Source organism: Nerophis lumbriciformis, linkage group LG21 (assembly GCF_033978685.3).
Source record: "Nerophis lumbriciformis linkage group LG21, RoL_Nlum_v2.1, whole genome shotgun sequence".
Classification (NCBI taxonomy): Eukaryota; Metazoa; Chordata; class Actinopteri; order Syngnathiformes; family Syngnathidae; genus Nerophis; species Nerophis lumbriciformis.
In genome coordinates, this window is record NC_084568.2 from 3,293,045 (window position 1) to 3,310,000 (window position 16,956).

Sequence of the window (16,956 nt, forward strand, 5' to 3'; positions counted from 1 at the left end):
AACTTTATGAAAATGAATCTTAATATTAATCCATATATAAAGCGCACCGGGTTATAAGCCGCACTGTCAGCTTTTGAGTAAATTTGTGGTTTTTAGGTGCGGCTAATAGTGCGGAAAATACGGTAGGTCATCAAATCTCAGCAACAAGCTGTAATATCTTACTGAGATCATTTAGGACCAAAACCTTTAATACAAGTAAAACACTCTAACATAAAATCTGCTTAGTGACAAAGTGTACAAAGGAAAATGTTTGTAGTTTTAAAACGGTCCCTTTTTTATAGCACGGCGTACCTTAAAATCGATAAGCGAGCCATGCCTACAGACTACAAAAGTGAACGGCCTTACATTGAGTTTACAATTGGCTCACGCTGCTCGAAGCGATAATGAATTTGCATGGAGGAGCCTTAACCAGGTCAGACAGAACAACAGCAGAAAGGAACGGGCTCGGGCAAGGACTCAATTATTTTGCCACTGGAAACACGTATTCATTACATTTAACCGTGCGCCTTTCTTTGGAGCTCCCCAGTTGCTGCCTTTTGAAAGCGAAAGGTAATTTGTTCAACCTTGGTGGTCAGACCTGCCAATTACAATTGAGGTCCGGGGGGCTGTTTCGCAAGGGGAGATTGCAAGCTGACAGGAAATAGATCTGTCCAGATACAGACGTGAAGGTATGCTCTTATCAGACGCCATGTTGATGATTACAAAATGTCAACTTCAGGGAATCGGTGGACTTTGTGTCTTTCATATTTGTTTCCCACACAGCTGCTTCACAATAAGGCAGCAGAATTAGAATGTGCAGGCAGAGTAAAAGTAAGTAGTGCATAGTCAATGTGCTGGCAAGACCTCTGATGAATATATGAATAACAAGGCATGGCAAAGGTCTCCATTGAGACTAAACATCTCCTTTCTGCTTGACCTTTACTTGCCACTGCTTGTTTGTGGACATAGTAGAAGTTGCTTTGCACTCTTAATTGTTAGGCCTCACCTTTCTTAAATGTACAGTGTAGACCAGGGGGTCCAAACTCTCTGAAAAACTGTATTTTGGTACCAATACCAAAATGTATTTCGATACTTTACAAAAAATGGCATTATTGGCTTTATTTTAACAAAAAATCTTAGGGTACATTAAACATATGTTTATTATTGTGTGGATGCTCCAAACTTTCACACTTTTCTACACCAAAATTCATCTATTTATTCTTCTTCTACTTCTCCAGATTTTGGCGCGCTCGACCTTCCACATTTTTCATCCGATTCCAACCGTTCCAACTTCAAAATGTTAAGCCTATTTGGGAATTGCAGGCTTTCCCTTGCCAAATTCCAAAAAGTCCCAGATTTCACAGAATTCCAGGTTCTCCGGGGACATTTTTCCCATTCAAAATGAATTGTCCATTTTTCAAACTTCCACCATTGCCACATTTTTCAACCGATTTAAAGCATTTCACCTTCAACATATTCTACTCATCATGGACAATCAAACTATCATGTTTCCAAGTTAAAAAATTACAGGAATTCCCAGAATTCCCTTTCTTCAAACCCTTGTTAACCCTTTTTTCTGGTGACTACTCATTACACCTTTTTCTACCGTTCCACCGTCAAAACATTCCTCTTAATCGGGACAAAAAACAAAGTTCTTTTTCAGAATGGAAAAATTCCTTTTTTCCCCCGAAATTCCTGGAATTCCTTAATACCATTTCTCAATTCAACCTTTTACTACTTCAACATTTCTCGACCGATTTGAAAAATTCCAACACCAACCATTTCAACTCATTCAGAACATTCAAGTCTTTTAACATTTTCCCCAAAATTCCCGCTTTTCCTAAAATTCCCCAATTTCCAAAAATTCCCAGATTTCACAGAATTCCAGGTTTTCCGGGGACATTTTTCCCATTCAAAATGAATTGGCCATTTTTCAAACTTCCACCATTTCCACATTTTTCAACCGATTTAAACCATTTCACCTTCAACATATTCTACTCATCATGGACATGTTTCCAAGTTAAAACAATTCCAGGAATTCCCTTTTTTCCATACTTGCCAACCCTCCTGGATTTTCCGGGAGACTCCCGAAATTCAGCACCTCTCCCGAAAACCTCCCGGGACAAATTATCTCCCGAAATTCAGGCGGACTCAGGTCCATGCGGACCTGAGTCCGCCTGAATTTCCCACAATATAAACGGTGTGCCTACCCAATGACGTTATAACTGTAGAATGATGGAGGGCGAGTTCTTGGTTCCTTATGTGGGTTTATTGTTAGGCAGTTTCTTTAACGTCCTCCCAGCGCGGTAACAACACACAACAACAGCAGTCAAGTTTCCGTCTACCGTAAAGCAGTTCGTCTGCCGTAAACAGCAATGTTGTGACACTCTTAAACAGGACAATACTGCCATCTAGTGCATTTGATGAAAGCACTTTTGTGCGTGCCACACAGCAATGCATCATCAGAGAGGGTGTTCAGCATGGTTAGAATAATAGTGACAGAGAATAGAACAAGGATGGACAACTCAACCCTTAACTCAACAAGTATATGTGTAAATAAATGAACACTGAAATTCAAGTATTTATTTTATATATATGTACAATAAAAGAAATATATATTTATAGCTAGAATTCACTGAAAGTCAAGTATTTCTTATATATATATATATATATATATATATATATATATGAAATACTTGACTTGGTGAATTCTAGCTGTAAATATACTCCTCCCCTCTTAGCCCCGCCCCCAACCACGCCCCTCCCCCACCTCCCGAAATCGGAGGTCTCAAGGTTGGCAAGTATGCTTTATTCAAACCCTTTTTTCTGGCGACTACCCTTTCCAATTTTTCAACCGTTCCACCAACCATTTCAACTCATTCAGAACATTCAAGTCTTTTAAAATTTTCCCCAAAATTCCCGCTTTTCCTAAAATTCCCAAATTTTCATGAAATTCCCATTAAAATGAATGAGACATTTTTCAAAGTTACACAATTCCCACATTTTTAATCTGATTCAAATCGTTCCAACTCCAAAATATTCAGCCTGTTCAAAATTGTGTGCTGTTTTTCAACAGTTTCCAAGAATTCCCAGTTTTCAGGGACATTTCCCCATTCAAAATGAATGGTCCATTTTTCAAACTTCCACCATTTCCACATTTTTCAACCGATTTAAAGCATTTCACCTTCACCATATTCTACTCATCATGGACAATCAAACTATCATGTTTCCAAGTTAAAACAATTCCAGGAATTCCCAGAATTCCCTTTTTTCAAACCCTTTTTTTCTGGCGACTACCCTTTCCACATTTTTCAACCGTTCCACCAAGCATTTCAACTCATTCAGAACATTCAAGTCTTTTAAAATTTTCCCCCAAATTCCCGCTTTTCCTAAAATTACCAATTTTTCATGAAATTCCCATTGAAATGAATGGGACATTTTTCAAAGTTACACAATTCCCACATTTTTAATCTGATTCAAATCGTTCCAACTCCAAAATATTCAGCCTGTTCAAAATTGTGTGCTCTTTTTCAACAATTTCCAAAAATTCCCAGTTTTCAGGGACATTTCCTCATTCAAAATGAATGGTCCATTTTTTAAACTTCCACCCTTTCCACATTTTTCAACCGATTTAAAGCATTTCACCTTCAACATATTCTACTCATCATGGACATGTTTCCAAGTTAAATCAATTCCAGGAATTCCCTTTTTTCAAGCCCTTTTTTCTGGTGACTACCCTTTCCACATTTTTCAACCGTTCCACCAACCATTTCAACTCATTCAGAACATTCAAGTCTTTTAAAATGTTCCCCAAAATTCCCGCTTTTCTTAAAATTCCCAAATTTTCATGAAATTCCCATTGAAATGAATGGGACATTTTTCAAAGTTACACAATTCCCACATTTTTAATCCATTAGTCCATTTTTTAAACTTCCACCCTTTCCACATTTTTCAACCGATTTAAAGCATTTCACCTTCAACATATTCTACTCATCATGGACAATCAAACTATCATGTTTCCAAGTTAAAAAATTCCAGGAATTCCCAGAATTCCCTTTTTTCAAACCCTTGTTAACCCTTTTTTCTGGTGACTACTCATTCCACCTTTTTCAACCGTTCCACCGTCAAAACATTCCTCTTAATCGGGACAAAAAACAAAGTTATTTTTCAAAATGGAAAAATTCCCGTTTTCCCGAAATTCCTGGAATTCCTTAATACTATTTCTCAATTAAAAAAGTTACTACTTCAACATTTCTCGACCGATGTGAAAAATTCCAACACTAACCATTTCAACTCATTCAGAACATTAATGTCTTTTAACATTTTCCCCAAAATTCCCGCTTTTCTTTAAATTCCCAAATTTCCAAAAATTCCTAGATTTCCCAGAATTCCAGGGGTTCCGGGGACATTTTTCCCATTCAAAATGAATTGGCCATTTTTCAAACTTCCACCATTTCCAAAGTTTTCAACCAATTCAAACCATTTTACCTTCAACATATTCTACTCATCATGGACAATCAAACTATTATGTTTCCAAGTTAAAAAAAAATTCCAGGAATTCCCAGAATTCCCTTTTTTCAAACCCTTTTTGACCCTTTTTTCTGGCGACTACTCATTCCACCTTTTTCAACCGTTCCACCGTCAAAACATTCCTCTTAATCGGGACAAAAAACAAAGTTATTTTTCAAAATGGAAAAATTCCCGTTTTTCCCGAAATTCCTGGAATTCCTTAATACCATTTCTCAATTAAAAAAGTTACTACTTCAACATTTCTCGACCGATGTGAAAAATTCCAACACCAACCATTTCAACTCATTCAGAACATTCAAGTCTTTTAACATTTTCCCCAAAATTACCGCTTTTCCTAAAATTCCCAAATTTCTAAAAATTCCTACATTTCCCAGAATTCCAGGGGTTCCGGGGACATTTTTCCCATTCAAAATGAATTGTCCATTTTTCAAACTTCCACCATTTCCAAAGTTTTCAACCAATTCAAACCATTTTACCTTCAACATATTTTACTCATCATGGACAATCATGTTTCCAATTAAAAAAAAATTCCAGGAATTCCCAGAATTCCCTTTTTTCAAACCCTTTTTGACCCTGTTTTCTGGTGACTACACTTTCCACATTTTTCAACCATTCCACCGTCAAAACATTCCTCTTAATCAGGACTAAAAACAAAGTTGTTTTTCAAAATGGAAAAATTCCCGTTTCCCCCGAAATTCCTGGAATTCCTTAATACCATTTCTCAATGAAAAATGTTACTTCTTCAACATTTCTCGACCGATGTGAAAAATTCCAACACCAACCATTTCAACTCATTCAGAACATTCAAGTCTTTTAACATTTTTCCCAAAATTCTCGCTTTTCCTAAAATTCCCAAATTTCCGAAAATCCCCAAATTTCCCAGTTTTACCCTTTAAAATACTTTTAAATCATATTTATTTTTATATTGTTTTTATGTTGTTTTTATATTTATTTATTTTTTGTTTTTAATTCAGTCATTGGTGGAGCTAAGGATAATATTTGAATATTGTTTTTAATACTGTTGTGCAGTACTTTGTAAACATTTTAGTTGTTTAAATGTGCTATACAAATAAAGTGGATTGGATTGTTTTTTGTAGATAAAGATATTGTATTGGAGATGCTAATTTGTTTGATTTATAATAGTATAATCTGTTGCGATAGAAATAAAATAATGAAAGTCGAGAAAAAAAAAGAATGTGACGTTAGGCCTCGGCTGATCATCAATTTTGATGGAGGATTAATTGTCCCACAAATTATTGCAGATAAACGATATTGTTGTCATTATTGTTTTTGAAACCAAATTAAGAGCTAATGTAATCATGTAATAAAAATAATGCAATTAACCCTTTCAAACACAATTTCTTTTTTTCCTTATGATTATTTTTTACCAAGGTCAAAAACCATTAATTATCCTAAATTTGTAAGCAAACAATAATAATAATAATATGGATTCCCAATCTCTGTTAGCAAATATTGCACTCAAGTGAATATTAAACATTTGTAACTGTCGTTTTTCCCCAAAACTCAAACTCGGGTGTTTTTTGTTGTTGTTGTTTTTTCTATTGCCATCACTTTCCAACAAGTTTGGCATCCTGGCTCGTTCAACCATGTTGCACACGCGTTTGAAACCAACATTTTCCGACACAGCGACGTTTGGCTTTGCAATCATCTTTTTGTTCTCCCAATGTATTGTTACCTTGTGGCCAATCACAGAGACAGGGTTTGTGGATGACTGACAAGAGGAGTTACGCGCTTTAATTCTGCTATTGAATAACCACAGGTGCTGGACCCTCTTTGCACGCTGTTTGGAAGCAAGAGACGATGAAAACAAACACGCATTTACATGGCCATCCATCCATCCATCCATCCATCCATCCATCCATCCATCCATCCATCCATCTTCTTCCGCTTATCCGAGGTCGGGTCGCGGGGGCAGCAGCCTAAGCAGGGAAGCCCAGACTTCCCTCTCCCCAGCCACTTCATCCAGCTCCTCCCGGGGGACCCCGAGGCGTTCCCAGGCCAGCCGGGAGACATAGTCTTCCCAACGTGTCCTGGGTCTTCCCCGTGGCCTCCTACCGGTCGGACGTGCCCGAAACACCTTCCTAGGGAGGCGTTCGGGTGGCATCCTGACCAGATGCCCGAACCACCTCATCTGGCTCCTCTCCATGTGGAGGAGCAGCGGCTTTACTTTGAGCTCCCCCCGAATGACAGAGCTTCTCACCCTATCTCTAAGGGAGAGCCCCGCCACTCGGCGGAGGAAACTCATTTCGGCCGCTTGTACCCGTGATCTCGTCCTTTCGGTCATGACCCAAAGCTCATGACCATAGGTGAGGATGGGAACGCAGATCGACCGGTAAATCGAGAGCTTTGCCTTCCGGCTCAGCTCCTTCTTCACCACAACGGATCGATACAGCGTCCGCATTACTGAAGATGCCGCACCGATCCGCCTGTCGATCTCACGATCCACTCTTCCCCCACTCGTGAACAAGACTCCGAGGTACTTGAACTCCTCCACTTGGGGCAAGATCTCCTCCCCAACCCGGAGATGGCACTCCACCCTTTTCCGGGAGAGAACCATGGACTCGGACTTGGAGGTGCTGATTCCCATCCCAGTCGCTTCACACTCGGCTGTGAACCGATCCAGTGAGAGCTGAAGATCTTGGCCGGAGGAAGCCATCAGGACCACATCATCTGCAAATAGCAGTGACCTAATCCTGCAGCCACCAAACCAGATCCCCTCAACGCCCTGACTGCGCCTAGAAATTCTGTCCATAAAGGTTATGAACAGAATCGGTGACAAAGGGCAGCCTTGGCGGAGTCCAACCCTCACTGGAAACGTGTCCGACTTACTGCCGGCAATGCGGACCAAGCTCTGACACTGATTATACAGGGAGCGAACTGCCACAATAAGACAGTCCGTTACCCCATACTCTCTGAGCACTCCCCACAGGACTTCCCGAGGGACACGGTCGAATGCCTTCTCCAAGTCCACAAAACACATGTAGACTGGTTGGGCAAACTCCCATGCACCCTCAAGGACCCTGCCCAGAGTATAGAGCTGGTCCACAGTTCCACGACCAGGACGAAAACCACACTGTTCCTCCTGAATCCGAGGTTCGACTATGCGGCGTAGCCTCCTCTCCAGTACACCTGAATAGACCTTACCGGGAAGGCTGAGGAGTGTGATCCCACGACAGTCAACTAAAAAACAATTTATATAATTAATAATGAAATCCAGAGGAAAAAAACAGTAGTAGTTTTTTTCAATTTACAGTAATATGCTGTAAAGAACAACGTAAAATGTATTGTCATTTGTATTAATTTGATGGGTAGTTTGCTGTAAAGTATTTTTATTTAGACAAAAACATGTTTGGGAAGTATGATAATATACTGTAATATTTGTTGCAATATTGGATACTATTAAAGTTCAAAAGGAATGCAATTTCAAGCAGTACATATATTTTTTCTGTCAAAATGAGAAAAAAATCCATTACATGTAGTGAGAAAATATGAAGTACTTTATTGACACATATTTCCAGGTGTTTGCGGGCCACATAAAATGATGAGTTTGATTGACACTTCTATCATAGAGGATATAGCTTCTGTACAAGTCCTCCCTTTGTTCTTTCCCAAGGTCCTTGTTGTTGCATAATAATCCCAATCTCAGAGGGAAATGCTGTTTTTAGCAATGGTCTGTTTGGTAAATGTAATATATCAGCATAGTCAAAGCAGGGTCCACCTACCCTCCATAATGTGCTTATGCGTGTGCTGTCGAGGAAGCCATTTGCTTGATAGTTGACTGCATCCGAGAAATCTGTCTTTTACCCCCTAGGCTCTTTCTAAACAGGACAACTTTCAAATGACCTGTTTGATGTGTTCAGGAGCTGGAGAGAGTGACTGCGTTGCAGACCAACCTGCAGCTGGCAGCTGTCATTTGCACAAATGCAAGAAGGTAATGAAGTGCTCTGTTTAAAAAAACAAAAAAAACAATTTGTAATATTATTTCCTTTAGCTCAATATCAAATGTATATATATATATATATATATATATATATATATATATATATATATGTATATATTTTATTTCATAACACACAACAAAAATAAACATGAACAAAATAAATAAAAACAGCAGTTTACTCACAATCATATATTTTCATTATGATTCTTATAGTAAAAAAAAACAACACATTGTTTTGTTCCACTGTCAATATATTATGTATGGACCGTGTTTTTTAAGTTAAAGTTAAGTTAAAATACCAATGATTGTCACACACGAACTAGGTGTGGTGAAATTTCTCCTCTGCATTTGACCCATCACCCTTGATCACGCCCTGGGAGGTGAGGGGAGCAGTGAGCAGCAGAGGTGGCCGCGCCCGGGAATCATTTTTGGTGATTTAACCCCCAATTCCAACCATTGATGCTGAGTGCCAAGCAGGGAGGTAATGGCTCCCATTTTTATAGTCTTTGGTATGACTCGGCCCGGGGTTTGAACTCACAACCTACCCATCTCACTAGTAGATGACCGAGTGGACTATAAGGCGCACTTAAAATCCTTTCATTTTCTCAAAACTCGACAGTGCGCCTTATAACCCGGTGCGCCTAATGTACGGAATAATTTTGGTTGTGCTTACCGACCTCAAAGCAATTTTATTTGGTACATAATGTAATGATAAGTGTGACCGGTAGATGGCAATCACACATAAGAGATACCGTATTTTCCGCACCATAAGGCGCCCTGGGTTATAAGCCGCGCCTTCAATGAACGGCATATTTCAAAACTTTGTCCACCTATAAGCCGCCCCGTGTTGTAAGCCGCATCTAACTGCGCTAAAGGAATGTCAAAAAAACAGTCAAATAGGTCAGTCAAACTTTAATAATATATTAAAACCAGCGTGATGTGGGCGCGCATGGAGTCGTATATCAACATGGACGGAGCTGCGTGAAAAAAGCCACCCGGCCTCTTCGCGTAAACTTAAACTTACCTTAACCACTCGCTCATCTTTTCTTCATCCATCCCTTCGAGTTAGCTTTTATGATGACGCCGGCTGGAAAGGTCTCTTTTGGCAAGGTCTTCCTTTTGAATATCACCATGGGTGGAAGTTTCTGGCCATTAGCATGGCAAGCTAGAACCACAGTGAAGGATGACTTCTCATTCCCTGTGGTTGCGAATATTCACCGTACGTGCTCCCGTTGTATCCACAGTGCGGTTCACAGGAATATCAGTTGCTGTGAAATAGTAATCCGTGTGCGGATGGAGAGATTGCGTCTTTTCATGAACCGGATCCCGGTCGCTTAGTAGGAGCCATTTTGTGGTCTTTACAGATGTAAACACACAAAGGAAATGAAACGTACGGTAATATCCGCGCGCTTTTTCTTCTTCTACGCGGGCGGGTGGTTGCTTACAGTAGAAGAAGAAGCGCTTCCTGTTCTATGGGGGCGGGTGCTTACCTTGGCGGTTGCTTGCGTAGAAGAAGAAGCGCTTCCTGTTCTACCGGGAAAAAAGATGGCGGCTGTTTACCGTAGTTGCGAGATCGAAACTTTATGAAAATGAATCGTAATATTAATCCATATATAAAGCGCACCGGGTTATAAGGCGCACTGTCAGCTTTTGAGAAAATGTGTGGTTTTTAGGTGCGCCTTATAGTGCGGAAAATACGGTACGTGTAGACTGCAATATGACTCAAGTAAACACCAAAATTTTAAATGTTCCATTGAAAAGATAGAATATATATATATATATATATATATATATATATATATATATATATATATATATATATATATATATATATATATATATATATATTTTCATCCTTTGTAACTGCGCTACTGTGTGGAACATTTTCCCTTGTGGATATCAATAAAGTTTGTATAAGTCTATTACACACGGCGCTCAAAAATCCATCAAAATGTTTTAGTAGGACTTCGGTAAGCTATGAAGCCACACCGCTTGATGGATTGTACTGTGCTTCAACATAGGAGTATTATTATGGTGTGTGTATAAGGTATGACATATTATCTGCCGTTTTGTTTCGCAATATAATGCAAAAGGAACATTTTTTTACCTTCTGGTACCTGCTGATCTGTATTTGGGATCGGCATAAGTCCTGAAAATTCATCGGCAGTGCAACCTATGGTCCGGAAACTATAGTATGTAGTAATTAATATGCTATACTGGCTCCCTGTGCGTTATCGAATCAATTTTAAACTCCTTTTATTTGTTTTTAAATGTCTAAACAACCTCGCGCCAACCTATCTCTCCGACCTCCTTCAGCCTTACTGCCCCACCCGATCTTTAAGATCAGCCGATTAGCTGCTGTTGACGGTCCCTGACACAAGGCTGAAGCTTAGAGGTGACAGAGCTTTCGCCATTGCTGCTCCCAAGCTCTGGAACGACCTACCTCTGAGTGTTAGACAAGCCTCCTCTCTTCCTGTTTTTAAATCTCTCTTAAAAACATACTTTTATTCCATGGCTTTTAACACTGAGTGATATCCATCCTGCAATGGCACCCCATAATACACCTGCTGTGAACCTGTTTTTATGTTTTTATGTTTTTATTTATTCTATTTTATTTATTTATTTTTTATCGTGTTCTGTTTGTGTTGTGTTGTGTTTGCTCGGTACTCGTTTTATCTTTTAACCTGTCCATTGTACAGCACTTTGGCTACCCCTGTGGTAAATTTTAAATGTGCTTTATAAATAAAGTTGATTTGATTTGATATCCTCCTGGGAACCAGCGTCCTCTGCAGTGGACATTTGTGTTTTGCATAACAGGGCTGTAATGATTTTTTTTGTCAGAAAAAAAGAAAAACATTCCACTGCAGAGGACGCTGGTTTTCAGGGGGATATATAGTTCATCATCAGATGGTCAATAAACAAATAGCTATGTTTATAAATCATGAACATAAATACTAATTATACAATGTTCTCATAACAAAAGGAAATTGTACTCACTCTGCAATTAACTCTCAGAATGAGCTTTGTAATCCAAGATCTTTGGCTTTGAGATAATAAACAAGACATAGCATGTAGTCCAGGGCCAACATTCTGTCAGATATGCAAATATGTGTCCTACATAATTCTTTTATTTCACAACAGATTTATCTCACTGCAGCGTGCACATCCAAAAATAGAGTTGGTACTTTTGACCTGTGAGATCTGCATACCTGCCAACTACTCCGGTTTTCCCGTAATTAGTACGGTTTTCATCAACCTATTCCGGGTTACGGTTGCAGTGATAAAAAATATGTTTTTTCATTAATTAGCATTTTTTTTTTTTTTAAGTTTTATTCACGAAATCGCGTAACAACAATGACAATCGACACTGCTTCCCGTAACTTCCTATCGAGCCATTCCGAATGCCATGCACGAAGCTATTTATAGCACCGCTGCCAAGCACGAGGCACCAGTTGCCATTGTTTCCAAACGAGCGAACGATCATGGAATCAGCCGGAGAAAAATCGCAAACGAGTCTTAAACCGAAAAGAAAACTGCAGTCATTCCGTGAAGAATATTCAAAAGCCTATCCGGGAATAATTATCCGTTCCAAAAAGGGTGAAAACTACGCGAATTGCACCTTGTGCAGACAAGATTTTTCGATCGGACACGGAGGAATTAGCCATGTAAAAGACCACGTTGGGACAAAAAAACACAAGTCTAATGCCGTTGCTAAATTTGGATTTTAGCCACAAAAAGGTAATGACACCAATGTTATCTATTGGAATTGTTTAGTACTGTTATACTGTTAAAAGTGTTTATACTATTTATGCTTTCAAGTCCAAGTTGAAGAAATCTTGTTAAATGTTGACAGCATAACTACCAAAATACAGAAGTATGTCCTTAATATTTTTGCAGTGCTATTTCTGTTGAAAAGTTCAAATGATTACATTAGAGATGTGATGTGCCACTTTTCAAGTGTCTGATGGCTTAAATTAATTTTCATTAATTTTTCATATTTTGAATTCTTTTGAAAGGCTTACAAAAAAATTACATTTGAATTGTAATTCCATGCTATTGACAGGACTATTAATTTTAATGAAGTTAGCTTACCATGTTTACAGTATGATAATTGTGATAGAAATGTGAATTTTAGGCACAGAATATTTTTTACAATTGAACAAGGCAGTAGATTATACAAGCTTGGACAGAAAGTTAATAATGACACCAATTTTTTTTTTTAATGGAATTGTTTAGTACTGTTTTACCATTTGTTTACTGTAAAAAGTGTTTATACTGTTTATACTTTCAATGAACAAATTGAAGTCTTGTGAAAGGTTGACAGGATAACTGGCATTAACTGTCAAAATACTTTCAAACTATTGAAGTTAGCTTACAGAATAAACATGTCAATCAACCCATATGATTTTTGCTGTAATATTTTTGTTTTGAAAAGTCACTGTGACTGATAGAAAAGTGATGCTTTTAGCAACATTTTAACCTGTCTGAATGCAATCAATCATTTTGCGTCGGGGGGCTGAACCCCCCACCAGGACTTTGTCCTGGACCTACCGGGGCCTGCGGCCCCTGGACCCTGGCTACTAGGTTTTTCTGATTTCAAAAGTTGGCAGGTATGGATCTGGGATGTGCTCCTCATCGGTTTTGCTATTTTGATTGCACTCGTGTGGTCGTCCTCTGTATGTTGTCAGGTGTTTTTAGATTGACTTCACTCCTCCACCGTGTTGCTAAGATCATGTTAAAAGTGTACGTTCAACAGTAACATTATATCATCTGAAAACGTGCATTCTTCAACTCTATGTTAAAGTAATTTACAGATAATACAACATATTGTTTTCAGTCTGTACCAAATGTTGTCCTTGTTCTATCGTCTGTATGATAGACTATTAATCAGAGCACCGCTGTCTCTTTCCTCTGCTTAGACAACTGAGTGTGTCGAAAGAGGGATTCACTGAAGCAAGCTTGGGCTTATTAGCCAATCAGAGACGACGTCAACTCCTAACCGGCCTGCTCAAGTCTCTTCGGACCATCAAGACGCTGGTAAATATGTTGACTGTCGTTACACAATACCAGCATCTGCACGCAGTTTATGTGCAGCATTCCTCCCTTTTGCTACTTGGAAGCCAGCATTAAATACTCAATATGCAAAACTAGGGGTGTAACGGTACGTGTATTTGTATTGAACCGTTTCGGTACGGGGGTTTCGGTTCGGTTCGGAGGTGTACCGAACGAGTTTCCACACGAACATATGAAGCTAAAGTCTTAACAGGCTGCTCCGCTTTCTGCATCTTCTCTGTCAGTCCTCTACACAGCACCCAGCATTGTCCCACCCACACAGCCATCTGATTGGTTACAAACAGAGCGGTAACAGCCAATCAGCAGTGCGTATTCAGAGCGCATGTAGTCAGTGCTTAGCGTTTAGCAGGTAATCATCAGGCAGCGGACTCTCCCCAAATGATAATAAACACCTCCCAGTCAACTACTAGTAACATCACTATGAGCCCGTTGACCTTCTAGAAATATAAACTGCAGCTCAGCTCGCTCGCAGTCCTAGCTTGAGGTGAAGGCTAATTCGCTTTTAGCGTAACGTTAGCTCATTTTGCGGTGTGCGTGTGTTACGGACAGCAAAGCCCTGTCTGTCTGTTATTTCACTTTACCTTTTTCTGTGTTGATTGAGCTCTGTTGAAGCAGCAAAAAAGGACATTATGTTAAATGATGAGTTTCTGTCTCTGATAGTTGATATAATAATGTAAGTGCATCATTAAGCCTACATGAACTCCATGGTGTTCAGGGATGAATAGTCTCTCCTATGGCTATTGTACTATTTTTTTCAGCTATAGTTACATTAATCATTAGTTATGGAGCAGCCTAGTTTTGAATGGCAGGGTCCCTGCTATCACATGTTGGTAAAAATATAACATTTACCGTATTTTCCGCACCATAAGGCGCCCTGGGTTATAAGCCGCGCCTTCAATGAACGGCATATTTCAAAACTTTGTCCACCTATAAGCCGCCCCGTGTTGTAAGCCGCATCTAACTGCGCTAAAGGAATGTCAAAAAAAGTCAAATAGGTCAGTCAAACTTTAATAATATATTAAAACCAGCGTGATGTGGGCGCGCATGGAATCGTATATCAACATGGACGAAGCTGCGTGAAAAAAGCCACCCGGCCTCTTCGCGTAAACTTAAACTTACCTTAACCACTCGCTCATCTTTTCTTCATCCATCCATCCCTTCGAGTTAGCTTTTATGATGACGCCGGCTGGAAAGGTCTCTTTTGGCAAGGTCTTCCTTTTGAATATCACCATGGGTGGAAGTTTCTGGCCATTAGCATGGCAAGCTAGAACCACAGTGAAGGATGACTTCTCATTCCCTGTGGTGCGAATATTCACCGTACGTGCTCCCGTTGTATCCACAGTGCGGTTCACAGGAATATCAAAAGTCAGTGGAACCTCGTCCATGTTGATAATGTTCTCTGGCCGGATCTTTTTTTCAGCTATCTTGTTTTTACAATATGCACGGAAAGTAGCCAGCTTTTCTTGAAAGTCTTTAGGCAGTTGCTGTGAAATAGTAGTCCGTGTGCGGATGGAGAGATTGCGTCTTTTCATGAACCGGAAACCTGTCGCTTAGTAGGAGCCATTTTGTGGTCTTTACAGATGTAAACACACAAAGGAAATGAAACGTAATATCCGCGCGCTTCTTCTTCTTCTACGCCGGCGGGTGGTTGCTTACTGTAGAAGAAGAAGCGCTTCCTGTTCTATGAGGGCGGGTGCTTACCTTGGCGGTTGCTTGCGTAGAAGAAGAAGCACTTCCTCTTCTACGGGGAAAAAAGATGGCGGCTGTTTACCGTAGTTGCGAGACCGAAACTTTATGAAAATGAATCTTAATATTAATCCATATATAAAGCGCACCGGGTTATAAGCCGCACTGTCAGCTTTTGAGTAAATTTGTGGTTTTTAGGTGCGGCTAATAGTGCGGAAAATACAGTACTTAGAAAAGCGCTATATAAATCCCAGTTGTTAGTTGTTGTTGTTAAGCCTAATTCGCTTTTAGCGTAACGTTAGCTCATTTTGCGGTGTGTGTGTGTGTGTGCGTGTGTTACGGACAGCAAAGCCCTGTCTGTCTGTTATGTCACTTGACCTTTTTCTGTGTTGATTGAGCTGTTGAAGCAGCAAAAGAGGACATTATGTTAAATGAAGAGTTTCTGTCTCTGATAGTTGATATAATAATGTAAGTGCATCATTAAGCCTACATGAACTCCATGGTGTTCAGGGATGAATACCGTATTTTCCGCACCATAAGCCGCCCCGTGTTATAAGCCGCGCCTTCAATGAACGGCATATTTCAAAACTTTGTCCACCTATAAGCCGCCCCGTGTTATAAGCCGCATCTAACTGCGCTAAAGGGAATGTCAAAAAAACAGTCAGATAGGTCAGTTAAACTTTAATAATATATTAAAAACCAGCCTTCTAACAACTCTGTTCACTCCCAAAATGTACGGTAATGTGCAAATGTGCAATCACAAACATAGTAAAATTCAAAATAGTGCAGAGCAATAGCAATAACTTAATGTTGCTCGAACGTTAATGTCACAACACACAAAATAAACATAACACTCACTTTCTGAAGTTATTCTTCATTCATAAATCCCTCGAATTCTTCTCCTACGGTGTCCGAATTGAAAAGTTGGGCGAATTACGGGATCCAAAATGGCCGGCTCCGTCTCGTCGAAGTCATCAGAGTCAGTGTCGCTGTTGTTTTTCCAGCAGTTCCGTGAATCCTGCCTTCCGGAAAGCTCGGACCACAGTTGAGACCGAAATATCCGCCCAGGCATTTACGATCCACTGGCAGATGTTGGCGTATGTCGTCCGGCGCTGTCTCCCTGTCTTAGTGAATGTGTGTTCGCCTTCGGTCATCCATTGTTCCCACGCCGTTCGCAGTCATGCTTTAAATGCCTTGTTGACACCAATATCGAGCGGTTGGAGTTCTTTGGTTAATCCACCCGGAATGACGGCGAGTGTTGTATTTGTGTGCTTCACTTGTTTTTTGACACCATCTGTGATGTGGGCGCGCATGGAGTCGTATATCAACATGGACGGAGCTGCGTGAAAAAAGCCACCCGGCCTCTTCGCGTAAACTTCCCTTAACCACTCGCTCATCTTTTCTTCATCCATCCATCCCTTCGAGTTAGCTTTTATGATGACGCCGGCTGGAAAGGTCTCTTTTGGCAAGGTCTTCCTTTTGAATATCACCATGGGTGGAAGTTTCTGGCCATTAGCATGGCAAGCTAGAACCATAGTGTGTCGCTTAGTAGGAGCCATTTTGTGGTCTTTACAGATGTAAACACACAAAGGAAATGAAACGTAATACCCGCGCGCTTCTTCTTCTATGGGGGCGGGTGCTTACCTTGGCGGTTGCTTACCGTAGAAGAAGAAGCACTTCCTCTTCTACGGGGAAAAAAGATGGCGGCTGTTTACCGTAGTTGCGAG

At 40.0% G+C, this 16,956-nt stretch overlaps 1 protein-coding gene across 3 annotated transcripts in view; it reads left to right on the plus strand.

Annotated features, from left to right (window-relative positions):
* The window catches only part of vps50 (VPS50 EARP/GARPII complex subunit), a 421,495-nt gene that overhangs the window by 98,602 nt on the left and 305,937 nt on the right, over window positions 1–16,956 (plus strand). For all 3 annotated transcript variants that reach the window (XM_061983218.1, XM_061983220.1, XM_061983219.1), the window contains exons 6-7: window positions 8,391–8,461; window positions 13,390–13,507. In XM_061983218.1, coding sequence (XP_061839202.1) covers window positions 8,391–8,461; window positions 13,390–13,507 — 189 coding nt within the window. The remainder of the gene's footprint in view (window positions 1–8,390; window positions 8,462–13,389; window positions 13,508–16,956) is intronic.